Raw genomic sequence first — 27024 nt, 5'->3', positions numbered from 1 at the left:
AAGTACTATGAGACCCTCGTACTTGAGCTGCCTGTTCATGCTTATAGTGAAGCAGATTTGGGATGACTTTAATTCACTATTGCGTTTAGTATTTAATAAGAACATAAGAAAGGCCATGCTGGATCAGACCAAGGTCCATCAAGTCCAGCAGTCTGTTCATACAGTGGCCAGCCAGGTGTCTCTAGGAAGCCCACAAGCAAGACGAGTGCAGCAGCACCATCCTGCCTGTGTTCCACAGCACCCAAAATAATAGGCATGCTCCTCTGATCCTGGAGCGAATAGGTATGCATCCTGACTAGTAGTATCCATTTTTACTATTAGTCATGAATATCCCTCTCTTCTTAAAGCCTTCCAAGTTGGCAGCCATCACCACATCCTGGGGCAGGCAGTTCCACAATTTAACTATGTGTTGCGTGAAGAAATACTTCCTTTTATCTGTTTTGCATCTCTCACCCTCCAGCTTCAACAGATGACAACGCGTTCTAGTATTATGAGAGAGGGAGAAAAACTTTTCCCTGTCCACTCTCTCCATACTATGCATAATTTTATAGACCTCTATCATGTCTCCCCTTAACCGCCTTCTTTCCAAGCTAAACAGCCCTAAGCGTTTTAACTGCTCCTGATAGGGCAGTTGCTCTAGTCCCCTAATCATTTTGGTTGCTCTTTTCTGCACCTTCTCAAGTTCTGCAATATCCTTTTTTAGGTGTGGTGACCAGAACCATACACAGTATTCTAGGTGAGGTCTCACCAAAGATTTGTACAAAGGCACTATGATAGCAGCAGTTCTATTCTCTATTCCTTGTCTAATTATGGCCAGCATGGTATTTGCCTTTTTCACAGCAGCCGCACATTGGGTTGACCTCTTCATTGAGCGATCCACTACCACCCCAAGATCCCTTTCTTGGTCTGTCGCTGCCAGCACAGATCCCATTAGTGTATATGTGAAGTTGGGATTTTTTGCCCAAATATGCATCACTTTACACTTGCTCACATTGAATCTCATTTGCCATTTTAATGCCCATTCTTCCAGTTTGTAGAGATCCCTTTGGAGCTCTTCACAGTCCGATTTTGTTTTAACCACCCTAAATAATTTGGTGTCATCTGCAAACTTGGCCGTCTTGTGGTTCACCCCCAACTCCAGGTCATTGATGAACAGGTTGAAAAACACCAGTCCCAACACAGATCCCTGAGGATCTCACATCCCTCCATTGTGAGAACTGACCATTGATTCCTACTCTCTGCTTCCTATTTTTCAGCCAGCTCTAATTCCATAAGAGGACTTGTCCTCTTATCCCAAGACTATAAATTTGCTTAGCAGTCTTTGGTGGGGGACTTTATCAAGCCTTTTGGAAATCCAAATACACAATGTCCACAGGCTCATTCCTTTCCACATGCCTATCGACACTTTCAAAAAACTCTAAAGGGTTAGTGAGACAGGACAGAAGCCATGTTGGGTTTTGCTCAGCAGGACTTGCCCTTCTATATGCTTGACAATTCTATCTTTAATAATGTTTTCCATTGATTTACCTGGAACAGAAGTTAAGCTAACTGACCTGTAATTTCTGGGACCCCCCTGGAACCCTTTTTATAAATGGGTGTTACATTGGCCATTCTCCAGTCCTCTGGTACAGAGGCTGATTTAAGGGACATGTTACATATCTTTGTTAGGAGTTCAGCAATTTCCCATTTGAGTTCTTGAAGATCTTTTCAACTTCCTCTTTACCAGGTTTCTCATTTTAGAGAAGTTTACTCTTTTAAAGTAAAAAGTAATTGTGTGAGATTTCCCAGGCACTTTCCCACATACATATAAATTAAATCTTATACCATTGTGGTCAGTATTTCCAAATGGCTCAACTACATCTACATCCTGCACTAAGTTGCTGGCAGCTCCACAGAATATTTCCAGGATCGCCTCCCCTCTGGTTGGATCCATGACCAACAGTTTGAGGGCACAGTCATTGAGGATGTCTAGAAATTTTATCTCTTTGGCTTGACTGCAGCATGCATTTATCCAGTCAATATGAGGGTAGTTAAAACCCCCCATTATTACTAATTCATCACCTTTGGAGGCTTCCCTGATTTCATTCTCCACCTTTAGATCACTCTGAGCCTTTTGGTCAGGGGGCCGATAGAATGCCCCAATACTAAATTACCTTTGGGGACTAGAATCGTCACCCACAAGGATTCTGCAGACGAGTCTGCCCTTTTTATTGTTTCTAGTTTATTAGATACTATGCTTTCCTTGATATAAGTAGCAACACCCCCTCCAATACACCCTTCTCTGTCATTTCTATAGCGTTTGTAACCAGGGATGACTGCATCCCACTGGTTCTCTCCCCTCCACCAGGTTTCTGTAATGCTCACTATATCTGTATTTTCCCTTAAAACCATGCACTTTAAACCACCACCCCATTTTTGCTTGGAGGCTTCTAGCATTAGCATAGAAACACCTCCACACTGTCTCTCTCTTTCGACCTGTCTGGGCATCCTTAAGTGTCTATCCTGCTTCATTTTACCATCCCCTTTCATGTCTATGCCATTCCCATGTGGACAATCAGAAGCAATTTTCCCTTTGCCCATTTGCATAATACAGTTTGACTGGATTATGGCCCACACCAAGGCTTCAGAATGGGACAATGTAGATCAGACCAACTGTGAGCACTTCTGGAATCTTCAGAACACTTATGAGGAGATACCATGAAATGGTAGCCAAGGAGTGGGGTGCAGGCAACCACAGAATGGCTGCTACAGGAGCTGGTGCCAATTGCAAAAATATTTGGAAGCTCCAAGCCAAGCATCACCTTATAATGGAGTTCCCTGTTTCCTATTGGGTGTTGCCTGCAAACACATAGATAAGACCTCCTGGGCACCTCTGAAGCACCTCCTGCTCCAGCCGGGTACAGAAATGGCAAGATGGATTCTTTGCTCTGGGGAAGAAGGAAGTGGCTGCCAGGAAACACTGTTGGTCATCAAGGCACCAAGGGCTGGTTCCAGATTTTGGGGTGGCCCAGAGTTCCTTGGGGACCCCTTCCCTCCTCTGCCTACCATCAGTTCTCCAACTCATGCCTCCCTTCCCACCAACCTGCTACCTGCATGCCCCCCACCTACCTGGGTCCTGACCTTCCCTCCCCTGCTCACAAGCCCTCCCACTGCCCACACTCACTGCTGCCGGCAGCCCTTTCCCCAATGGTAGTAGGCGGAACAGGCTGCTGGAAGCCATGGGAGGAGGGGAGAGTGACCACAAGTGAGTAGGCAGGGGAAGGAAGCAGGGGCAGGTGGCCAGGGAAGCGTGTGGGCTGGGGGGGCATTGGCAACAGAGGGCCCTGCCAGAAGCCTGGGCCCTGGCAGTTGCCCCACCTCAAGAGTATGCTGATGCCCACAGACAAGCTGGATCGTGTCCAGAGGAGGGCAACAAAGATGGTGAGGGGTCTGGAGACCAAGTCCTATGAGGAAAGGTTGAAGGAGCTGGGTATGTTTCGCCTGGAGCAATCTGTGGAGGAGATGGCTGAGCTCTAGGCTTTGTGCGCGGCACCCGATATCAGATCGGAGATTTACACGGGTGGGTCCCAATACAATTGTAAATCCCTGGCTCGTGTACAAAACAGGGGGGGGGAGGAGTGCACAGAGAACTCCATTTTGTTCGCGGGGAAACCATCTTGTTTGGGAACGGAGCTGTCAGAAGCCCTATCTGACACTCCGTCTGCTCCTCTGTCTTAAGCTTTTTGCTTCCTCCCACCCCGCGACAGCAGCCTCTACCTAGGAAAACTCTGGCCCAGTTGTGTGGTGCCGGCCGCCAGGCCAGGCCCACTTGCATGGGGGGGGGGAACCCTCAAGGGCTTGTGGGGGGGCACCTCACTTTTCCCTCTGTCCCCCTCCCCACCCTATTTCCTCTTTCCCTCCTCCTGTGTCTCTGTTATTTCCCATGAGAAAAGGAGTACAAATAATAACTGTCTAAAGCCCAGGTGTGCCCACCTGACTTTTCATCGCTGGTGTCGCATCCACTTTGATAGCATCAGGAAAGGGCATGACAAGCCCAAAAATATTTGCCCACGATTGGGCCCACATGTTGCCTAGGAGAAAACAGAGAAAGGCAAGCTGAATCACAGACCCCAACACTCCCTTTCTGGGAAGAGAAATGGTTGCTTCACGTCAAGGTGGGGTCTACAGAGCAAAAGTCCCCCCCAGGCAGCCATGCTCTCAGCCCTATTGAAGTCGGGGGTGAGGTCTCATATTATTATGGGATCTGCTCCTGCTACCCAGCTGCAATTGGGGCCTCTTTGCTCCTGCCCCAAAGAGTCGCCAACAGAGCTTGTGCAGCAGCTGGGGGGGGGGAGCGAAGGGGCCCACGCCTGCCTTTTACTGAAGTTGGCTGCCTCTGAGGGACAGAGACTCTGGAGGCATTCTGGCTTTTACTCCCTGTTCCCCTCAGACATGGTCAAACACAAGGATCAGAAACAGGCTCAAGGGGCTCCGGCTGGCCCGGCGCAGAAGGGTCTGGGGCATACCTAGCAAATGAGCTGGAATCGGGCCTTTGAGGTTGATGTGCTCAGCGCCGTAGCTCTCGTAGAGCGCCCTGCGCACGTAGGCGTGCAAATTGAGGTATAACGGCTGAAGTTGCTTCCAGATCACCTCCAGGTCATCTTCAAATGTGGGTGATTCATACAGGGATCTCCAGAAAGCACCATTATCTGCATGCCCTGTATGAGTGGAAACATCAAAAGCCTTTGGTAGCTAACCTCCGGGTGGGGCCTAGAGATCTCCTGGGATTACAACTGTCCTCCAGACTGCAGAAATGTTCCCCTGGAGAAAACAGCTGCTTTGGAGATTGGTGTCAGGCCTGCTTTCCAAAGCTCTAAGCAGCCTGTCAGACTCTGACCGTTCTAGTTTCGATTCTACCAGGTGCCTCTCAAGGCCAAACTGCTAGCTGCTGCATTCCTGTTCCAGTGCTATCTCCCATGGGAACGACTCCTCAGTGGAAGGGGGGCCGCCTTGACCTGTTGTGACTAATACTTTCCCTTATAGGCCTACCCCGTGCTCCCAATTGCCATTCGTGCTAATGTACCTGTAAGCTCTGCAATACCTGTGTGTTTTCCATTAAATCAGCTCTCTTTTGGACTCTTTGTCTCTGGATGCTGCTTGTGGGACTACCACGGGACAAGTGCTCACATTTTGGCACGAATCCCTTCTCTGTTTTTCCCTGCCTGGCTGGAGCCCTGGAGGGTTCGCCGGGGCCTCGGATTGGAGCAGGGGACGTGCTCTCCGAGTGAATTGCCTGTGGCTGGAGCCCTGGAGGGTTCACCTGCATCTCAGCTTCGAGTGTCCTGTGTGGAATCCTGGAGGACTTGGACCACTGGGCCCTGTTGTTGGGAACGTTGGCCTGCCCTGACGACCCAACTCTGCTGCGCGATGTGCTCCTCGAAGCTGTACGAACTGATGCAGAAATCAACTGCCTAGTGGAACTTATTCGGGTTCAGTGGCGCTCCTTTGCCGACGCGAAGCCTTGGACGTCCGAGGACTTGGATCGGGACGCCTATCACTAACTTTTGGTCCTGGACGGACTATTGGACGAAGTGCGTGCTGCACAGGAGGACTTAGCAACCTTAACTCGCTTGTTGGCGAGATTGACTTTGCAAGAGACTCAACAGACCTCGACAGCAGCCCCTATCTGCCCTGACTCGCCTCGGGTCATGGCGGGAACACCGGCGGGGGGATCCCCGCTGTCGCTAGTACCTGATCCTGCCAGGTGTCAAGCGGAGGCACGACAGGTCGCTGTCCAAACAGCGTTATTATTCGTGGAACTGCCCCCGACCACAACCACGGTGGCCGATCTGACACAACTGTTGACCCCGACGTTCAGGGATGGTGCAGCCGCACTAGCCGTGCAAGTGCAACCTCTGCTTGGTGGGGACTCTGCCCCACTCCTTGCTCTTCTAGAGCGAGAAGCCCTCCCGATCGTCACCACGAACGTCGCCTTGAAGCTCAAAACTGCCCAGGCACTCGCCGACCAAAAGAAGGCTGAGGAACAGTTGTGAGCAGTGGACGCGGCGGCGGCCAAGGCTCGGGCCGAATGGGAGAAGGAGCAACGATTGGCCGCCGAACGTGCGTGAGCGGCCGTGGATGTAGGTCCTAAAGACACTGTAGGAATTGGATTCTCGTTTGGGTCCACATTTTCCCCGGCCTTTGCCCCATCTCGCACCACACAACGCGCACGGCACCTTGCGGAACACCTGCCAGGATCGGACTACTCTGACGAGGAAGACCTGTACGGTGACGGATCTCACTGGGCTTCTGATCTTCGGGTCAGTCAGTCCCGACGCACGGGGGGAGCTGGGGATGAATTGCGCCTCTTGAGGGACCAAAATCGGGACTTAAATGACCGTGTGGCCCTTCTACAGGATCAAATGGAAAGATTGTTTCGTGGAAACAACCGTTTGCAACAAGCTCTAGCTACCCCGGCTCAACCCGCGCCAGCCTTGCCGGCCCAACCCGCACCAGCCCTGCCAGGCCAGCCAGCCAGCCCCAGCCCTGCCGGGTCAACCAGCGCCAGTTCTGCCGGGCCAACCAGCACCAGCCCAACCAGGCCAACCAGCTCAGCTGGTGGTGCCGGCCCCGGGCGCTCCCGGTTTACCGGCTCCCGGGGCACCTGTGTTGCCAGCTCCTGGAGCGCCTTTCTTGCTGCCTCCAGGGCAACCGCCTGTGCAATGGAAACAACTTCAGTTGAAAACCACCTACGATGGCTCGATCGAAACTCTACCCTGTTTCCTACATCATGTAGACAGTTACATGAGGGAACAAGGACAGTTCTTCCCCACCGAAGACAGTCGTGTTCGATTCATTGCCTCTCTGCTGACAGGGAAAGCGGCCGATTGGATGGTCCTCCAGTTTGACACTCGGGCCCGATCCATTTGCTCTCTCAACAATTTCATGTTTGCCCTGCGGAGGCGGTTCGAGGATCCCTTCTTGGGAGAAAGGGCCAAAGCCAAACTCCTGCAATTCCGGCAAGGCTCTACTCCCGTTCGGGAATTTGCAGATGAGTTCCAATGACTTGCCAGTAAAATCGTGGACTGGCCTGAAGCCACCCGAATACATTACTTCCGAGAAGCTCTACACCCTGACATTTTGAACTGGGCGTACATGCAACGGGACCCCGACACCCTGGAAGATTGGATTTTACTGGCAGAGGAAGTGGAAAGCCGCCGTCAATTTATATCTCTGGTCCTACGCCGGACCAGAGAGGGGAGTAGTCATCAAAAATCTCCTTCTAAAGTTGCAGCCCCCACCCCACGGAGACCAACGCGGCTCGCGCAGGACCGCGAATCCCGGTTCCAAAGAGGAGCCTGTCTCGTTTGCGGAACCATGGGCCACTTTGCTTCCACCTGCCCGCTTCAACTGGACTGGTTGGTCCCTTCGTGGCAAGATGGACTGCCCCGGAATCGGGGGCGACTTCAGCGCAGAGGCACCACGGCCAACCGTAGCTCTGCTCCTGTACGGACCACGCCATCAGCTCTCCACGTCGGAGAAGTGCCCCTTGACCCTGCACCAACGAACCCATCGGGGTTCCGGATTATAAGTGCCCCACTGGGGGACAACTCACTGTCTTCGGATGAGGACATAGGCTGGGACCCCCCGGCTTTGAATCTCGAATCTCCTCTGGATCTGTCAAAAAACGGGCAGGGTCTGCGGTGAGTGGAGCGACACCGCGGACCCTCGCAGCTATTCCTACAAAACCCAACGCTCTGGTAAAGGTGAGTGAGGTCAAAGAGACTGTATATATGGACGTAGTGTTACAACGCCATAAAGGGCCCCCCCAGTTACCAGTTAAAGCACTTACAGACTCTGGGTGTGCCCGCTCCCTGATCAATGTAACCACTTTCAAGGCGCTCAAAGCCAAGTCAGTGCCCCTACCTGCTCCCATCCAGTTCGCCCAGATGGATGGCAGTGATTTTAAAGGGGGCCCAGTGGATCATCGCACTAGCGGGTTGGCAATGGGTGTCGGCCATCACTGGGAACAAATTGACTTTACCATAGCCCCTATCAGATACGACGTGGTATTGGGAATCAACTGGCTCAAAGGGCACAGCCCTTGTATTGACTGGGGGGTTGGAACTATAAAATTCTCCGATCCTAATTGCGATCAACACCGTCTCGAGGTAGCTGTTGCACCTCCGTCGGCCTTGGCTTTAGTCTCAGACCCCCCTTCGTCCTTTCCTCTACCTGTTGAATATCGAGACTTTTTGGACGTTTTTGATGTACAGGAATGTGATGTATTGCCCCACCACCACCAGACAGACTGTGCTATTGAAATGGTGGGAAATGAAAAACTGCCCAAAAGTAAGATTTACCCCATGAGCACTACCGAACGTACCGTGTTACGTGAATTCTTGGACAAGAATTTAGCAAGGGGTTTCATTCGACCGTCTACCGCCCCTTCTTCGGCCCCTGCCTTCTTTGTGCGCAAAAAGACGGGTGACTTGCGCTTATGCATCGACTTTCGGAAACTCAATGCAGTCACCCAATCCAATGCCTATCCCATCCCTCTGATCTCGGATCTCTTGGGACAATTAAAGGAAGGGCGCATTTTTACAAAACTTGACTTGGTGGAAGCTTACTACAGAATCAGGATTCGAGAGAGCGACGTGCCTCTCACTGCATTTTCCGGTTGCTTTGGCATTTATGAATTCTTAGTGATGTCTTTTGGATTAAAAGGGGCCCTGGGGGTCTTCATGCAATTGATTAATGAGATCCTACATGACTTGTTGTATAGGGGCATGGTAGTGTATTTGGATGATATTCTTATTTACTCCAAAACTATGGACGAACACGTTGCCTTGGTGAGAGAAGTATTGCAACGCCTCAGAGACAATCAGCTCTATGCTAAGGTGTCTAAATGTGAATTTCACCAAAAACAATTAACCTTCCTGGGCTATATAATTTCACATCACAGACTTACCATGGATCCTGACAAGGTGCAATTGGTAACCGAGTGGGAACCACCCTCCACCCGCAAGCAGGTTCAGCAATTTCTTGGGTTCGCTAACTTCTACAGGGGGTTCGTTCCCAACTTCGCTCAAATCGCACTCCCCATCACAGATCTCCTTAAGACTAAGGGGAAGGGCACCACCGCCACATTGCTCTCAGCCAAAATCGACTGGACCCCCAAGTGCCAAACCGCCTTTGATACTCTCAAACGACTGTTTACCTCTGAACCAGTGTTGAAGCATCCCGATCCCGATCAAATGTTTATAGTTCAGGTTGATGCCTCAGATGTGGCAATGGGGGGGCACTTTTACAGCAGGGGAGGGACGGTTTTCTGCATCCATGCGCTTACTTCTCTAAAAAGTTCACGCAATCTCAGCTCAACTGGCCAATCTGGGAAAAGGAAACGGCTGCCGTCCACCATGCCCTTACGGTGTGGAGACAATTTTTGGAGGGGTCTAAAGTCCCTTTTGAAGTGTGGAGCAATCACAAAAACCTGGAAGCACTCACGGGGTCCCGGAAACTGTCCACGAAACAAGTTCGCTGGGCGGACTTCTTTGCTCAGTTCCGTTTCGTATTGAAACATGTGCCGGGGAAGCAAAATGTCCTGGCTGATGCTCTATCCAGACTTCCCCAATATCCAACCAAGGTTGAACGCCCCACGGAGTCCCTGTTCACTCCTGCCCACTCTAGCAGTCCAAACCCGAGTGCAAACCCGGCTCCCGCCGCAACCCCCACAAGGGGGGGGGAACACTTCAAGCCCAACCACACCGGTCAGCCCGACCGCACCACCCCCCTCGCCTCCTTCGCCAGCTCCGTCGGCGCCCAGTCACTCGAACAATCCAGCCGTCCAACCCCCCCCAGGGACATCCCCTCCTTCCACCAGGGAGCCCATACCGCCAGATCTCACACTCTTTTTTAACCTCACATCGTTCCGCGTTCCAAGCCGAACTCTCTAAGCAAACCTTTCCCTCAGCTCTAACTGAACGTAGAGGCTTATGGTACAAAGACTCTAAGCTGTACGTGCCTAAAGAGCTCCGAAAAGAAGTCCTACAACTGGTCCATGGAACCAAAACCGCGGGACACTGGGTTTCTAAAAACATTGCACTTGTTACGGAGGCAGTTTTGGTGGGTGGGCATGCGGACTGATGTGGATTCTTTCATTCGCAGTTGCCCAGTCTGCGCTATGGTAAAAAGGGCCCAAGGGAAGCCTCCTGGATTGTTGCAGCCGTTAGAGACCCCCACTAGACCGTGGGAAGTTATTGCTATGGATTTTATGACTGACCTCCCCCTCAGCGAGGGGAAAACTGTACTTTGGGTAATCGCGGACCTGTTCTCTTAACAGGTGCATCTGGTCCCTTGCGCAGGTATCCCATCTGCCCCAAAACTGGCCCGCCTCTTTGTGTCACATGTCTTCCGTTTACATTCCCTTCCGCGCAAGGTGGTCAGCGACCGCGGAAGTAGCTATGTGGCTACATTCTGGAAAGCTTTCCTAAAATTAGTGGGGGTGGAACAAGGTCTCTCAAGTGCTTTCCACCCCCAAACCAATGGCCAAACGGGTGAATGCTGTACTGGAATGCTACTTATGCTGTTATGTTAACTATCATCAGGATGATTGGGTTGAATTGTTACCCTTTGCTGAATATGCGTATAATAATGCTGTGCATCAGTCAACTGGATTTAGCCCCTTTCAGGCTGTTTATGGGCAAGACTTTTGTCCCATAAGCCATAACGATCTCTCCGGGGTGGAGGGGGGAGAAAGTGTTGCTGACTGGGTTCACACGATTCAGACAACCTGGCCTTGGCTGGTACGTAATCTAGAGCGAGCTAAACGTAAATACAAAAGTCAAGCCGATAAGCATCGCTCACCGAGCAATGACTACTCAGTGGGAGACTTGGTTTATTTGTCCACCAAGAATCTACGGTCCAACCGCCCGTGTAACAAACTCAGTGCCAAGTACGTGGGTCCCTTCCCCATTACTCGTATCATCAACCCAGTCACTGTGGAACTTTCACTCCCAAAATCACTCAGGAGAATCCATCCTGTCTTTCATGTCAGTTTGCTAAAGCCACACGTGCCTTCCCCCAAGTGGCATCCTGAACCACTCCCTGATGTACCAATGATGGTTGGGGGGAGGAACATTTTGAAGTTGCGAAGATCTTGGACTCTCGAGTCCGTCATGGGTCTCTCCACTACCTAGTCCGTTGGAAACATTTCGGTCCTGCCCACGATGAATGGGTACGTGCACGTGACGTGTCTGCATCCCGTTTGGTCCGCCAATTCCATGCCGCCTACCCCGACAAGCCTGGACCGGTGGCGGACGGTGGGAGGGGGCCTTAAGGAGGGCAGAATGTCAGGCCTGCTTTCCACAGCTCTAAGCAGCCTGACAGACTCTGACCGTTTTAGTTTCGATTCTACCAGGTGCCTCTCAAGGCCAAACTGCTAGCTGCTGCATTCCTGTTCCAGTGCTATCTCCCGTGGGAACGACTCCTCAGTAGAAGGGGGGCCGCCTTGACCTGTTGTGACTAATACTTTCCCTTATAGGCCTACCCCGTGCTCCCAATTGCCATTCGTGCCAATGTACCTGTAAGCTCTGCAATACCTGTGTGTTTTCCATTAAATCAGCTCTCTTTTGGACTCTTTGTCTCTGGATGCTGTTTGTGGGACTACCACGGGACAAGTGCTCACAACTGGACTGTGACACCCCTCTGAGCTCCTTTCCCACCCCAGGCTCCACCCCCAAATCACCAGGAATTTTCTTACCTATGGCTGGCAGCTCTGCGCTGCCAGGACATGACAGGAAATATGCCCCTCCAGCCATCCTCATGTTCAGAGGGAAAGATGTGATTTGGATCCTGCCTGGAGAGCAACCTCTTTCTACTACCTCCTCAGAAAAAAACCTGCAGACTATGGAAATCTGCAGCTTCCATGTTCCACACACTTCACATAGATTGTCACAGTAACCATCGCAGCATGGTAGGCCGAAGTTGTTATACCTGGACTGAGGCTGAGAGAGATTACATCTCATCTGAGGCCACCTCCTGGATTTGTGTCCACGGTGAGATTTGAACCAGCAAACCTTTGGCCCCAAGCTTACTCTCCGAGCTGCCGTAAGCTCACTTTCCTCTTCAGTAAAAGTGGGTGGGGTGGTGCGGCAGATGGGCCAGGAGGGGAGGGGTTGCCTTCAGGACCACCCTTGGGTGCTTTTGCATGGGCAGATCAAGCGACCTCAGGACTGACGTGGCTGCCCCCTCCAGTATGAGGCCCACCTCCCAGGGCTTGGACACGAGCTGTCCCTTTGCAGCACATAGCACACTTACCATTCAGTCTAGCAGCTTTATTGCTCAAGCTGACGTATCTCTTGTATTGGGTGCGGATTTTTCTCCCTGAGACATCTCGCCAGTTTTTCCAAGCGTGAAGGAGTTCATCGTAGTCTCTTGATCGGGCCATGATGTCTGTCAGTTCTAAAGAAGGAATAAACACCGGCATGGCTCACGCCCTCTTCATCCTTGGCCCCCTACTCCCCACCTGTCTCCCTCCACTGCAGGCAAGTCCAGTTGCTACCTTCTTCTCCAGCCCTTGCTGGGCCTTCCCTGTGCCCAGAACCATGGGATGCTTCCCCGCCTGTGCCGTCACCTCCCCTCCTTCCAATCCTTGCTCAAAGCCCATGGGCTTCCCGGCACAGTTTATATTCTGACACTTTCCCTAGCAGCATTGGCCAGAGTCCTTCACAAAGCAAAACAAACGGTCTTCCTTCCCCCATCCTAAACCTAATTAATGTTCCATATTCATTATCACACTAAGCCAGATTTTATTTAGCCATTCTTCTTTCAGGGGTAATTAAGTACTTTCCAAGCATTTGACAATTTGATAATTAACATTTTAGCAGAACCAATCATATTTCTAATTAACCTTCTAACACTACCTCTTAAATTGATGAAGAAAACTGCTTCGAGTATAAAACAACCACACCCATAATGTCACAAAGTCTTTTAGTACCTCCTGTCAAAGTCAGCACTAGTTCCAAACATACCACCCCCTCACAGTCAAAAGGACCAAGTCTTCAACCAGCAACACACCAGAAGCCCCACATCACAACTTCTCTAAATTCCAAGTAGCCCATTACATTCCGCTGAACCTTAAATCTTCTCTGACATGAGAGTACAGAACCAGCTATGGGTTGGGAGCTTGGATTTTGGGTGGTGGAGCCTGCGGAGGGTGGAGTTTTGGGGATTGGAGGGACCTTAGAAGGCTACAATGCAATGGAGCCCCCACCCTCCAAAGCAGCCTTTCCCCCCCAGGGAAAACTGATCTCTGCCATCTGGAGATAGTGTAATAGTGGGAGATCTCCAGGCCCCACCTGGAAGTTGGCAGGCCTAAGACCCACAGCCCATAAATCTCTCCAATAATTATTGTTAAGTCACTATTTAAATTCCATTTTGACTGAAAACAAACCTTATAATCAAGATGGTATGTATCGCTGATAACAGCATTTTGGAAACATTTCCATCAAAATAAATTAAAAAAATTGGGACTCCAGTAAATTTTCTAGTCAGTGGCACATTGTCTGTCTTTTTAGAAATAAGCTTCTAATCTGATAATACTGGGGGAGGGGTTGAATTTCTATAGAATCATAGAGTTGGAAGGGACCGCCAGGGTTATCTAGTCCAATAATGCAGGAAACTCACAACTACCTCCCCCACACATACCCAGTGCCCAGAAGATGGCCAAGATGCCACCCCCTCCCATGCTGCCCAAGTTCATAGAATCAGCATTGTTGACAGATGGCCATCTAGCCTCTGCTTAAAAACCTCCAGGGAAGGAGCACTTACCACCTCTCAAGGAAGCCTGTTCCACTGAGGAACCGCTCTAACTATTAGAAAATTCTTCCTAATGTCTAGACGGAAATTCTTCTGATTTAATTTTAACCCATTGGTTCTGGTCCGACCTTCTGGGGCAACAGAAAACAACTTGGCACCATCCTCTATACGATAGCCCTTCAAGTACTTGAAGATGGTTATCATATCCCCTCTCAGTCTTTTCCCCTTCAGGCTAAACAAACCCAGCTCCTTCAACCTTTCCTCATACTGTAGGACTTGGTCTCCAGACCCCTCACCATCTTTGTTGCCCTCCTCTGGACACGTTCCAGCTTATCTACATCTTTCTTAAATTGTGGTGCCCCAAACACGTTCCAGCTTATCTACATCTTTCTTAAATTGTGGTGCCCCAAACTGAACACAATACTCTAGGTGAGGTCTAACCAGAGCAGAGTAAAGCAATACCATCACTTCATGTGATCTGGACACTATACCTCTGTTAATGCAGCCCAAGATCGCATTTGCCTTTTAAGCTACCGCATCACACTGCTGACTCATTTCAGTGTTTGGTCTACTAAGACCCCAAGATCCTTTTCACACACACTACTGCTCAGACAAGTCTTCCCCATCCTATAATTATGCATTTGATTTTTCCTACTTAAATGCAAAACTTTACATGTATCTGTTGAAGTGCATTTTATTGGTTTTAGCCCAATTCTCCAGCCTGTCAAGATCATCCTGTATCCTGGCTATGTCTTCTACTGTATTTGCTACCCCTACCAATTTAGTATCATCTGCAAATTTAATAAGCATCCCCTCTATTTGTCACTGCATGACAGAAGTCCGAAATGGTGTGGGACCACTTTTTCAACAAATGATTAAAATCCCATTAACTTTGCTTCCTCCCCAAAGGAGAAAATAATCACTAGTTAGTTTTGCAGACACAACTAGGGTTGTGCATATTGATAAACCCCAACTGAAAATAAACCTGAAAGGGGCCTTTTTGGCTTCTTTTGGATATTAAAATTGGGAATAAAGCTGAAGCCGAATAGCCGATCACCAAATCAGCCAAATAGGTATTTGGCATTTTTCGGCTTTGGCTTTCCCCAGGCTTTTCTCTATGGGATTTTTAATGAGTTCTGGAAGGGCATTTTTGGAGGTAGAGTTCCCAAATTTTCAGAGTTCCTTCAAGGTACTCTCCTTGCATGAACCCCTGAGTTTGGTGAAGATTGGGTCCGGGGGTCCAATTTCATGGGGTCTAAAAGGGTTGTCCCCCTCCTCCACAGAAAACCTTTGAAAAAATCCCCATAGAATAAAATGGGCCCAAATTTTTCAGTAAAAGTGGGAATAAAACTGAATACCCCTTTACTGGTATGGGTATTCAGCTTTCCCCAGGTTTACCGAAAAAAATTGAACCCAATAAATCTGAATCCGAAATTTACCTTTTTTTTTTTTTTTTTTTGCCCAACTCTAGTGACAACATCCAGATGGAATAACAACACAGGCACAGCTGGGACTAATAGTCCTGGACATTTATGCCAAATATTGAAGTATTACATAAAATGGCCCATCCTGTTACTACCTGGTCTTTGTCCATTTTTTGGATGGCATTAAACCGTCTCGCTCCGAGATTATGAATGGGCATGTAGACTTGGTAGGGGTAAATTTTCAGGCAGCTCATTTCTAAAGGGATCTGACAGCCAGTGAAGGATTTGAGAGGGGAGGGGCTTCAATGCCATAGAGTCCAATTGCCAAAGCAGCCATTTTCTCCAGGGGAACTGATCTCTATCGTCTGGAGATCAATTGTAATAGCAGGAGATCTCCAGCCACCACCACCACTCCAGTTGGCAACCCTAGTCTGGCCAGAGGAAAATATGTTTTAGATAGCGTGATGACCTTAGGTAAGGCGGAATGGAGCACGGTTTGATCCCCTCACCCAGACACATCTATTTTATTTAAAAACAGACTTGCCAAATATGGGTGGGCTTGTGGATACAGGATCGGTTAATGGGGGGCAGGGCTCATGCTGTTCCCTTGAATACAGAGCAGAGGGTCTGATCCTGCCTCTTCACTGACCACTCTGGTGTATGTTTGTTCTTTACCATCACCACAGGAAGATGACAACCCTGTGACTCTGCCCCTTCCCAGTCTACTGGGAAAGTCTGCTTCCTACAAAAGGGGGGGGCCCAGGCCCCAATCTTTGCACCCTCAACTGCTTGTCAGCACTTGTAAACAAAACCTTTGCCTCCTTTTCCCACAGTGTGTGTGTGTGTTGGGGGGTATAGCCTGAGTCTGAACCTCTATCACCCTCCCCCCAATGCACACAGCTTGTACAAAGCAATATTTTATTTTTGCTTAGCAGACGGCTGGCAAAGCCCGGAAAATAAAACTTCTCATACATACATAGAATCAGAAAGCTCATCCAGGGATAGGATGCAATAACTGGCAGAAAGTAGAAGCTGCCCTCTCTGCAGATAATATGGTATTTTCTTTAAGACAACCTGTATACAAACATGAACTGGGATGGTCCCATCTGATAGGAAGAGTAGCTGAGTATTTTGGTTGGATGACACTCCTGTCAAGCACATATCTGCACACTGAGTCTCCCTCCTTTCTGATTCTTCTGCTGTCCAGGAAACTAAAACAAGGTGCCAGAATAATCCTAGAAGGCTTCCAACAACTCTTGAATGTTGGAAACAACTCTGCTCAGATCTGGAGTATTTTCAGCGCTTACTATTCTGGCCTAGATCTTGTTTAGTAAATTTCCAGTGACACATCTCCACTATCTTCTTTACTAGGGTTAACCCAAGTAAACTGTCAAATTTAACTTTCCATTGGTTAAAAAGTTTGTCTTCGAATGCAGGCTTGTAATCCCAAAGTTTCAGATGTGAAAGCATCTCCAAGAAGTTTCATGGGCTCAGGGAACTGGGCTAGGGGTGGGGTTATTCCTGTCAGCCATGGGATGTTGTGACTGGGACTTACCAGGATCCAGCGCCTTGCAACCGCTTCCTCCTTTGCAGACTTTGGCTACACTGTAGGTCGTCTCCATGTCTGAGAGGAGCTGATTATACTGAAAGAAGGATGACCTCTGATTATTTTGCTTTGAGGGTAGAATGGGTGCTTCCCTCTTATCCCATCTAGTTCAACGTCACCTCCCTGACTTTAAGGCCTTCATTATACTGGTAGCAAAAGTATTTTATGCATTTGAAGTGAACAGAAACACTTCTGTGAGTCCCAAGGGCTGTCGTCCCCACCCCAGAACACTTCTGTGAGTCCCAGGGGCTGTCATCCCCACCCCAGAGCACTTTTGCGAGTCCCAGGGGGTGTCAATCCCCTTGGGGGTCTGTCATCCCTACCCCAGAACACTTCTGTGAGTCCCAGGGGTTGTCATCCCCACCCCAGAACACTTCTGGGGGTCCCAGGGGTTGTCATCCCCACCCCAGAACACTTCTGGGGGTCCCAGGGGTTGTCATCCCCACCCCAGAACACTTCTGTGAGTCCCAGGGGTTGTCATCTCCACAATATACATTCAGAGGTGGGGACCTGCTCTAAAGCGAGAGATAGTTGCAAAGTTATTGGCTGATACTGACCCAAATGTAACCCTCGCTGTGGCAAAAAAATTATCTATGCTTTTAATGATACCTCCTCTTAACTGTACTGTTTAGATATTATATTTTTGTATGTTTGGTTATTTGTGTATTATGGAATGTATTGAATTTGTTTTGCATATGACCTGTTGGTCCACAAGCACAAAGGATGGAATAAAGGAATAAACAAAGGTTTTGTTTCCAAAAGGGAGTCTGCCATGTCAAGAGAGGAAAAACCACTGAATACTGCTGAGGAATGCCAGTGACCGGGAGACTCTGAACTTGGTCTCTGGTATAAGCACATTCGGCTTTGTTCCAGCGGTGGTTTGAGTCCTTCTGGAACTGGCCCTTCATCTGTGGAAAGGGAGTCCATCCTATCAGGATTTCAGTGACACCACAAGTCAATGTTGGTGATGTCAAGTTAATGTTGAAGATGCTTTAAATACGCTGAGTTGTCTTCAGTGACAGTCTTTAACATTTTAATATTATTTTTCATTATGTACATTACATCTGTGTGATGATATTATTCACTGTTACAGATCTGAAACATTTTGGGGTAGACATTATTAACATGTCTTGCATCTGCCCACTGGGTACAATGGCTGGCCGCTAATTCACAGCATGGCTGCCTCTGTGAGTTTCACGTGCATATTGAAATGCACAGGAGGCAGAAGAGAGACTTGCAGCAGGGCCACCCAACAGGACAACTCCCACCAGATGGAGAAGACTTCTCAGCCCCACCTTCTGTACCACTGCTCATAGCCAAGTGTCCTAGGCAGGCAGCCCCAAAGGATACCATGGCCGTACTGCAGGTCACTCCAAGGTCCAGGAGAATCAACAGTGACATGCTCCTGTTGCCCTCAGGTGAAAGATGTATACTACTATGCCCAAGGCAGTTTCTGCCCCCAAACCAAGTCAGAGTGAAATGGCTTCATGGAACAAGGCTCCTCCCGGGAATCTAAAACTGAGCCATGACCTTGCTCAAAGAACACCAGTAATTAGCCTGTAATTACTAGCCTGTAATTACTTAGAGCTTCAGAATTTTAGGGGATTTCTTTGAAAGACAACATGATCTGAATAAGATCTCGGATCCCCTTTTCAGAAAGGACCTATGTAGGAAACTCTTATGGCTAATATGGCAATTGCTGGGCAGGCCCTGATTGCTTTTGAGAATATTAGATCATAACAGTTCATATGTCTCATCTCTTGCTATATACTGTCTAAAGTTCACTAACTGTATGATGACCTCCTCACCTCAGTGTAGCAACCTTAAAGGGATTAGCTTCTGTTAATCCACTCATTCTAAGGTACCAGACAGCCAAATGTTTGCTCAAAGGATGCTGGCTTCATGATGGAATGTGTCATTGTCTTTCTTTCTTTTTGATCTCATTAATCATTGATCTTGGTATGCCTTGTTTTAGTTCCATTGTGTAATCACTGACTGACCTTTGCTATCCATTGTATTATTGCTTAATAGACTGAGAGATCACTGGGGCAATTCAGATTGATCTCTGGAACTCAAGACACTGTATGTGTTCTTCCCTCAAAGCACCGTGCGTGCTTTCCCCAAGGCACTTTTGGGGTGCCTTCCCTTAATCTGGCGCCCGTGGAATGGGGACAGGATCCCAGCCCGCTTACTTCGCCTGGCGAGGGCTTTGAGGTGCACCCTTCATTCTGTTTATGAATCCCGGTAAGTATGGGCTCCTTCCTGTCTTCTGGACAACAGAGACATGTGGAGGAATTGAGCTATCTTTTAGAGAAGATAGGACAGAGCATTTCCAGCTCACAGCTTTCTCAGCTGGTTCAAGAAATTGGGGAACAGTGTCCTTGGTACCCTGAACAAGGATCCTTAAGATTGGGAGACTGGGAAAAAATAGGAAAGGTATTCTGCAGCTCTGGCATTTGTGTCGGAATGCCATTAAGAAATTTGGTCCCTCTGACAGTCCTCGCCTCACCTTATCAACTGTCTCCCCTCCAACTCAGTATCAGTTACTTGTAGTAGCTCCTCTATCGGCACCTCCTGAGTGCCCAGGTCCTCTTCCAGAGGAAAAAACAAACGCAAGTTCTCTAGGTTCTGTGATAAAAAATGCCTTTGAACAAATAGTGGAAGAGGTGACAGAGAATGGCAAGGTGGAGGCTGAGGGGCTGGCAAAATTATTGGAGGTATTTCCTATTACATATGGGCAGGATGAAACAAGGAAATGTTCACATTAATTATGCCCCTCTTTCTCATTCAGTTTTTAGTGAAGCTCGAACAACAGATCAGATGGCAGGTAAAGGGCAGTTTTCTACATTGGAAGCACAAGCTCAGCTGGCTCAGGTAATTTTGGCAGCCAGAACCCAATGTGCCCTTTGGGCTCTTGCAAAAATTCCAGAGGCACCACCTCCTTAAGAATACAGTCTTGGGTCATGATTTTTGTTATCCTTATAAAGCGAAAAAATCCATACCCTATGGGTCTAATGTTTTAAATTTATTTTAAGTTATTGTTGATGGTTAACATGTTTTCAAGACTTTATTTTGCAGCAAACAAGATTTATAGAGCTATCCTGAAAAAGCAATCGAGTGGAACAGCTTCTTTGTTTCTCCAATTTTGAGTCTCTTTCTTGAATGCGTGGTAGTGTGACTGTGTTCTCTTGACCTATTTATTTAATTTAATGTTGTTGCTATTTGAAAATTTTGCAATCTTTTTGTGTGTCATGATGTTCAGCAGAAATAGAACCTCTCCAGTCAGGGGAAGTATATCTGTATCACTTAGAATGCTAACAGGAGCGAATGGCATTTCAAAAGCCCGGCCAACTTTTCTAATGTCAGTCACAAAGAAAATTAAGAATAAAAAAATGTTTTGCATAGAAAAGGAACAAAAATTGGCAAGACAAAAATTCTAGAATTTTCTAAGCGGGTTTTTTTTAATCCTTAAGGTACCATGGATTGATAAAAGTCTTGCTACAGTTCTTGTGTGATATGAATTTTAGGAAAGTTATTTATCCTTTAGTCTCTTTTAACCTGCTTATTTTGCATTATAATTTAAGTATAGAATATAAGTTCTGCAATTTTATTTACTCTTTGTGTGTATTACTGCGCAGTAATATGTTTAGTATGATTTCAGTAATATGTCTCCTCCATTTGCTTCATTTCACATATATTGATAGAGAAGTAGATATTTGGGAAAGTAAAAATTGTAGGAGAGGCTTTTGCCTGAGACTGCAGCTCAGAAGCCACAAAATGGAATTTTTTAATAGGAACTTGGTGAAAGGTTTTTGAATTGTCTAGAAATAAGAAGATACAAATTAGGTAGGAGTGCATCCGAGCACTCGAACCCCTCCCATTTTTGTTTTCCCTCATGGATTTTATGTTTGTGTTAGGAGTACAGCCACATGGGCTCTCTAGGCCCTGATGGTCTCATGAATCTTCCTCTCTCACCTGGGAAGCGCTGCTCCTCCCAGGGGCAAGCTTTCTTCCTTTTTGAGTGAATCAATTTTATGTTACACTTATATGGAAACATACAGTTTATTTCATAAGAACCATAATCAAATAGTTCTTGCTTTTATGATTTTGTTTTGAAAATTAATTAGCACTAAGTATGCATTTTGAATTGTCAAGAATTGTGACGGAAGGAACAGCCTCTGCGCTTCTGTCCTGCCCTCCAATCTTCCGTCCTGTTTTATTTTTGTGGGTGTTTGCCTTCCACAGCAAGCTCCAACAGTCTTTTGTTTGTGCCTCTCATTGTCCTCAACTCCTTTTTGTTGCTCTCACCCCCGTTCCTTCTCTTATAGGAACCTTTCACACTTGCTTGCAAATTACACACGACGCCTAAGGGAAAGCTTTATTTTGGAAATTTTGGTTGTAATTTGGAAAGGTGTCAAATTGGATTTTGTTTTACTATCACAATTGTGGCTGCCTTACCATATGGCACTCTGTACATGCTCATGGGCACCATGCCTCTTTGTCATGTTCAGCTAACCGGCAACACAAGTTTTTTTAAGTCTGTCTTTTTCTATTTTTGGAAAGCTATTGTTAAGTTTGTACACTCTATCCTTCTTGGTAAGTATTTTTAATTGTTTTAAGTGTTTTTTTCAACCACAGGCTCTTTGTTTATTTTTTGTTTCCTTTCCCTTTTGAGTACACCTTTGTTTTAATTTCACATATGCTGGGGTTCCCCTAAAGGACCCCTAAGTAATCTTGCTTTTTCTCCTCTAGCAGGGTGAGAGAGGAAAACAGAGTTTCACTTGCCTGTAACTGTTGTTCATCTGGTGGAACTTCTATACAGTAACACATTGGGACTGCGCAGGCGCAGGCCAGCCACGGATAAGATTTGTTAGCTTCTAGCAAATTCTAAAGAGAGTGCTCCCCCTCCCCTTGGGGCATGCAGTCTTCCCGCCCCTAGGTCACATGACCCAAGGGGGAGGGAGCACTTTCCCCTCCAGTTCTCAAACCTGCCGCCACGGAACCAACCACTGAGTTAGCAGAGAGGTCCCACAGCGGGGAAGGAGGGAGGGATGTGTGCCTGCATAGAAGATCCACCAGATGAACAAGTTACAGGCAAGTGAAACTCAGTTTTTCATCTGAATGGCTTCTATGCAGTCCCACATTGGGAGAGTAGCGAGCTCGCTTACCAGGACGGTGGGTGTGGGACAGTCACCGAAATAAGGACTGCAGTACCGCACGTCCCACAGCTGCATCTCTTGCTGAGTCCACATCCACAGCGTAGTGCTTCATAAACGTGGAAGGCATGGACCAGGTAGCAGCCTTACAGATGTCCCGGAGATCCACCTTGGAGGAAAAAGCGATGGAAGCCGCATACGCTCTAGTGGAATGCACCCTTATCATAGGAGGGCATTCCTGGTGAGCAAAGTCGTAGGCCATCTTGATAGTAGACGTGATCCACCTGGAGAGGGTCTGAGGAGAAGCGCGACGGCCTTTACGATGCCCGCCGAAACAAACAAAAAGGTTATCGTCCTGACGAAAGGCTTGGGACCTCTGAATGTAAAAAAGGAGGGCCCTACAGACATCAAGGGAATGTAATGCCCTCTCAGCATCAGAGGATGGGTGAGGGAAAAAACAGCGAGGACGATGTCCTGAGTAAGGTGGAATGATGAGACCACCTTGGGCAAGAAGGAGAGCTTTGGCTTCAACACTACCCTATCCGCGTGGAATTTAGTGTAGGGCGGAAGGTGTGACAGTGCTGATAAATCACTGACCCTTCGAGCCAAGATGATTGTGACCAAAAAGGCCACCTTAAATGACAGCAGGGCCAGTTCACAGGTAGCTAACGGCTCAAACGGATGCCTCATGAGTCGTGATAAGACCAACAAGAGGCTCCATTGTGGAACCGGCGGGGTGACCGGAGGGTACAAATTAGTAAGACCTTTCAGAAACTTTTTAGAAAGGGGGTGAGAAAAAACTGAGAAGGAGTCAATATCTGGGTGAAAGGCCGAAATTGCGGCAGAATAAACTTTAATGGATGAATTGGACAGTCCATCATCTTTGAGGGAAAGCAAATAATCAAACACAGTGGAAAGTGGGCAAGAGACGGGCAAAACATCTTTGGCCCTGGCCCAGTTGGAAAAGCGTTTCCATTTAGCATCATATGACCTCCATGTGGAGGATTTCAGTGAATGCAATAGGACCATGGCTACTCTATTAGACCACGTCCCGAGGTCGGATCCTCCATGCTGCTAGTTGAAGGTCTGGAGGGAAGTGGGAGGGATCTTTCAGAAGTAGCATATATTCCCCTTGTGCGAGTGACATGAACACTGCAAACCCCGACCTCCTGGGCCAAAATGGAGTGACAATGATGGCATCTGTTCTGTCATGTGTCAGTTTGGCTATGACCTTGTGAAGTAGAGGGAATGGGGGAAACAGATAGAAGAGAGCCCCTTTCCAGGCTACTTGAAAGGCATCCCCCAGGGAACCCGGACTGGCTCCTGCCCTGGAGCAAAACTTGGGACACACTGCGTTGAGGTGAGTGGCAAACAGGTCTATGTATGGGACTCCCCAATGTTGAAACAGCCGGTGGAGACATTTGCTGCTTAAGGTGAGTTCATGTGCTTGGTTGGGAAGGCGACTCAGAGCGTCTGCAAGGGTGTTGCTAGTGCCTGCGACCTGAATCGCTATAAGAGTGGTGTGATGGGCTATGGCCCACTCCCAAATGGCGGTGGCTTCCTTGGAGAGCGAAACGGACCCTGTGCCGCCCTGCTTGTTTATGTAATACTGGGCGGTGGAGTTGTCTGTGGCAATTTGAATGTGGTATCTGTCCAGGTGCCCTGCAAAGAAAGACAGAGCAAGACGGATGGCACGAAGTTCTAACAGATTAATGTGTAACCTGGTTTCTAGGTGTGACCATGAACCCCGTGCTCTAAGATGACCACATCCTGAAAGGGAGGCATCTGTAAAAAGGTGCCTGTCAGGGGTGGAACGGTGAAAAGGGACACCTGAGAGGATATTGCTGTCACATGGCCACCATTGCAGGAAGGAGACGACGTATCTGGGAATGGACAGACATTTGTATTGAGGATCAACATTAATCCTGAATGCCTGGAGAAACCAGTTCTGGAGTGGGCACATACGGAGACGTGCAAGCTCCACCACAGCTGTGGTAGAAGCCATGAGGCCTAACAACTTCTGCATATGATGGGCCATCTGAAAATGTTTTCTTGTGAATCTAATCACCATTTTTTGGATGGCGCGGCCCCTCTGTAGGGGAAGGAAAGCTCTGGCCTGCTGTCACATGGCCACCATTGCAGGAAGGAGACGACGTATCTGGGAATGGACAGACATTTGTATTGAGGATCAACATTAATCCTGAATGCCTGGAGAAACCAGTTCTGGAGTGGGCACATACGGAGACGTGCAAGCTCCACCACAGCTGTGGTAGAAGCCATGAGGCCTAACAACTTCTGCATATGATGGGCCATCTGAAAATGTTTTCTTGTGAATCTAATCACCATTTTTTGGATGGCGCGGCCCCTCTGTAGGGGAAGGAAAGCTCTGGCCTGCTCGGCATCTAGGCGTGCACCAATGAATGACTGTACTTGGGCAGGGACAAGTTTAGACTTAGAGAAGTTAACCAGCAGACCCAGATCAGCAAAGACCGAGAGGATTAAGTCTACCTGTGTGCTCAATTTTGACTGTGAGGGCCCCACCACCAACCAGTCGTCCAGATAGGGGAAGATTACGCAACCTTTAAGGGCCTGGTGCGCTACTACAACTGCCAGGCATTTTGTGAAAGTCCTGGGAGCCGTAGATAGCCCGAAGGGCAACACATTGTACTGGTAACATTTATCACCACATTTGAATTGGAGGTATTGATGGCACTCCACGTGGATGGCGATGTGCAAATACGCATCACAGAGATCTAAAACCACAAACCACATATGTCTTTCCAAGAGGGGAAGTACTTCCGGGAGTGAGAGCATCTGGAATTTTCTGGTCTTGATAAAGGCACTGAGATCCTGGAGATCCAGGATAGGACGCTTCCCCCCTCCCTTTTTATCCACCAGAAAGAAGCGGGAATAGAACCCGCAATTCTGATCTGAGGCTGGGACCTCCGAGATAGCCCCCTTAGAAAGGAGACTATCAACCTCTTGCAGAAGTAAGTCAGAGGCTGGTGAGAGGGAGCGACCCAGGGGTCTATATGGAGGTAACCTGTCACTCTATGAAGTAACCGGTATTCATTATTTTCAATACCCAGACATCATCAGTAATAGCCAGCCAAGCATGGAAGAAAAATGAAAGGCGGTCAAGAAAACAGGCCTCTAGTCATGCCTGCTTTGGCTTGTTGAAGCGGCCCGGGGATCCTCTGGGGCTTTTAAGCATTCTAGGTTTATTTTGGAACTTCCTTTCGTTTTGGGAGCGGGGAAAGGAAGGGCGGAAAGAGGGTTGGTGAAAAGACCCCTGGAAACGGTATGGGCGGGAAGACTGGGAGGCCTGCCAGCCAAAGTAACGGCATTTGAAGTCAGGTGCCTGAGGGGCAATCCCTAGAGACTTCGCGTTTGTTTTGTTTTTCTTCAAGCGATCCAAAAAGGAATCTGAATAAGGATGAATAAGGATGTTCCCTCAAATGGAAGGTCCTCTATACGTGCCCTAGTATCAAGGGGGAGTGCAGACTGGCGTAGCCAGGAATGTCTGCGTATGACTATGGCGGAAGCAATGGCCTTGCTGGATGAGTCCACCACATGGCGTGCCGCCGTGAGCTGCTGTCGTGCTAAAGACATGCCCTCAGTTTGGATGGCTATCGCCGAAGGGCACTGATCCTCAGGGAGAGTGGAAATCTGGGGGGATATACAATCCCAAAGTGAGTATTGGTATCTTGCCATGACAGCGAGAAAATTAGAGATGCGGAGGCCTACCGCACTCAAACTGTAAACCTTTCTTGCTAGGGTGTCTAGTTTGCGACCCTCTCTATCATTAGGAGAAGAGTAAGCTCCGGACCTGTATTTACCAGGGAGTGACTCTACAATTACTGAGTTAGGAGGGGGATGTTGGTAGAGGAATTCCCCACCTTCTCTACGTATCTTATAGAGATTTTCTACCCTTTTGGTAGAAGATGGGACTGAGACCGATTTGGCCCTATTGGCATGAACAACCTCGAGAATACTCTTAATCATGGGAAGAGCTACTGGACCCATATCAGGGCAGTGCAGGATATACATGATATCATCAATAGGGCCGGAATCCTCCGGCTTAAAATCAATATTTAATGCTTTCGCCATACGGATTAACTGCTCAGCGTATAACCGGACCTCCCCCATCAGAGAGACTGGCTTAGAGTCCCCAACAACGTCCTCAGGTGAAGGAATGGAAGGGTGGGACTCTTTGTCCTCATCCGAGCCCGGAGAGTAGGAAGCATCATAGTCCGAATGGACAATGTCCCTGGATGCTGAAGGGGACCTGGAGAAGGAAGGCTCGCGAAGGAGAGCTTGCCTTGGACGGGCGACACCCTCGGAGGCGAGATCAGGATGGCGAGACGGCATGTGTCAGCGCTGAGAAGGACCATCCAAAGGCAAGTGGGAGCGGCGACGGCCGTCGACCGAGGAAGCCGAACGCACCAACGGGGTAGTTATCGGCGTCGTGGAGCCTCATGGTGTCGCCGGTAGGCAGATCGGCTCCTAGAATAGTAACAATGCCTCTGAACAGTAGAGCTGCGCTGAGATACAGAGCGGTGTCGACGATGAGCAGAACGACTTCGATGAGATCGATTCTGACAGTGGGATCCGCTGCGACGGGAAGTGTCATGAGTCAGCCTGAGAATTTGGTTTGCTGTGGTGTTGAACTTGGAAGAAAGCCGTGCCTGCAGCCAAGACCTTAAGGGTAAGGAACTTGTATCTGTCTGTGATCTTGTTCCTGTATTGTGTTAAAGAGCTGCCGACCCCTCCCGGCAAGAGTAAAATACGCGTCAGGCTCTTGCTTCCTTCAGCATTGATAAGTTGCTGTGTGGGAAGCAGAGACTCAGACCTGCCTGTACGCAACAGGAAGAATGGCTCCGACGAGGAGATCGGCTCCGACGAGGAGATCGGCTCCGACGAGGAGATCGGCTCCGACGAGTAGAACGGGTTCGAGATGGGACGACCCCTTTGGAGACTCCACTCGAGGTCGATCGGCTGATTGACTGGAGACCTGTTGAGTAGCCGCAGCAGTAGGGGG

The 27024-nt window shown here is 48.5% G+C and overlaps 1 protein-coding gene across 1 annotated transcript in view; it reads right to left on the bottom strand.

Moving 5' to 3' along the window:
• Nucleotides 1–27024, bottom strand: part of ACE (angiotensin I converting enzyme) — a 93322-nt gene that overhangs the window by 11037 nt on the left and 55261 nt on the right. The window contains exons 15-18 of the mRNA XM_056863639.1: nt 16777–16864; nt 12298–12441; nt 4506–4697; nt 3973–4070 (exon numbers count right to left, since the gene is read on the bottom strand). Coding sequence (XP_056719617.1) covers nt 3973–4070; nt 4506–4697; nt 12298–12441; nt 16777–16864 — 522 coding nt within the window. The remainder of the gene's footprint in view (nt 1–3972; nt 4071–4505; nt 4698–12297; nt 12442–16776; nt 16865–27024) is intronic.

The sequence above is a fragment of the Euleptes europaea genome, chromosome 18, assembly GCF_029931775.1.
Source record: "Euleptes europaea isolate rEulEur1 chromosome 18, rEulEur1.hap1, whole genome shotgun sequence".
NCBI classification, from domain to species: domain Eukaryota; kingdom Metazoa; phylum Chordata; class Lepidosauria; order Squamata; family Sphaerodactylidae; genus Euleptes; species Euleptes europaea.
The sequence above is the reverse complement of the archived record's forward strand: the minus strand, read 5'-3'. Positions and strand labels throughout refer to the sequence as shown.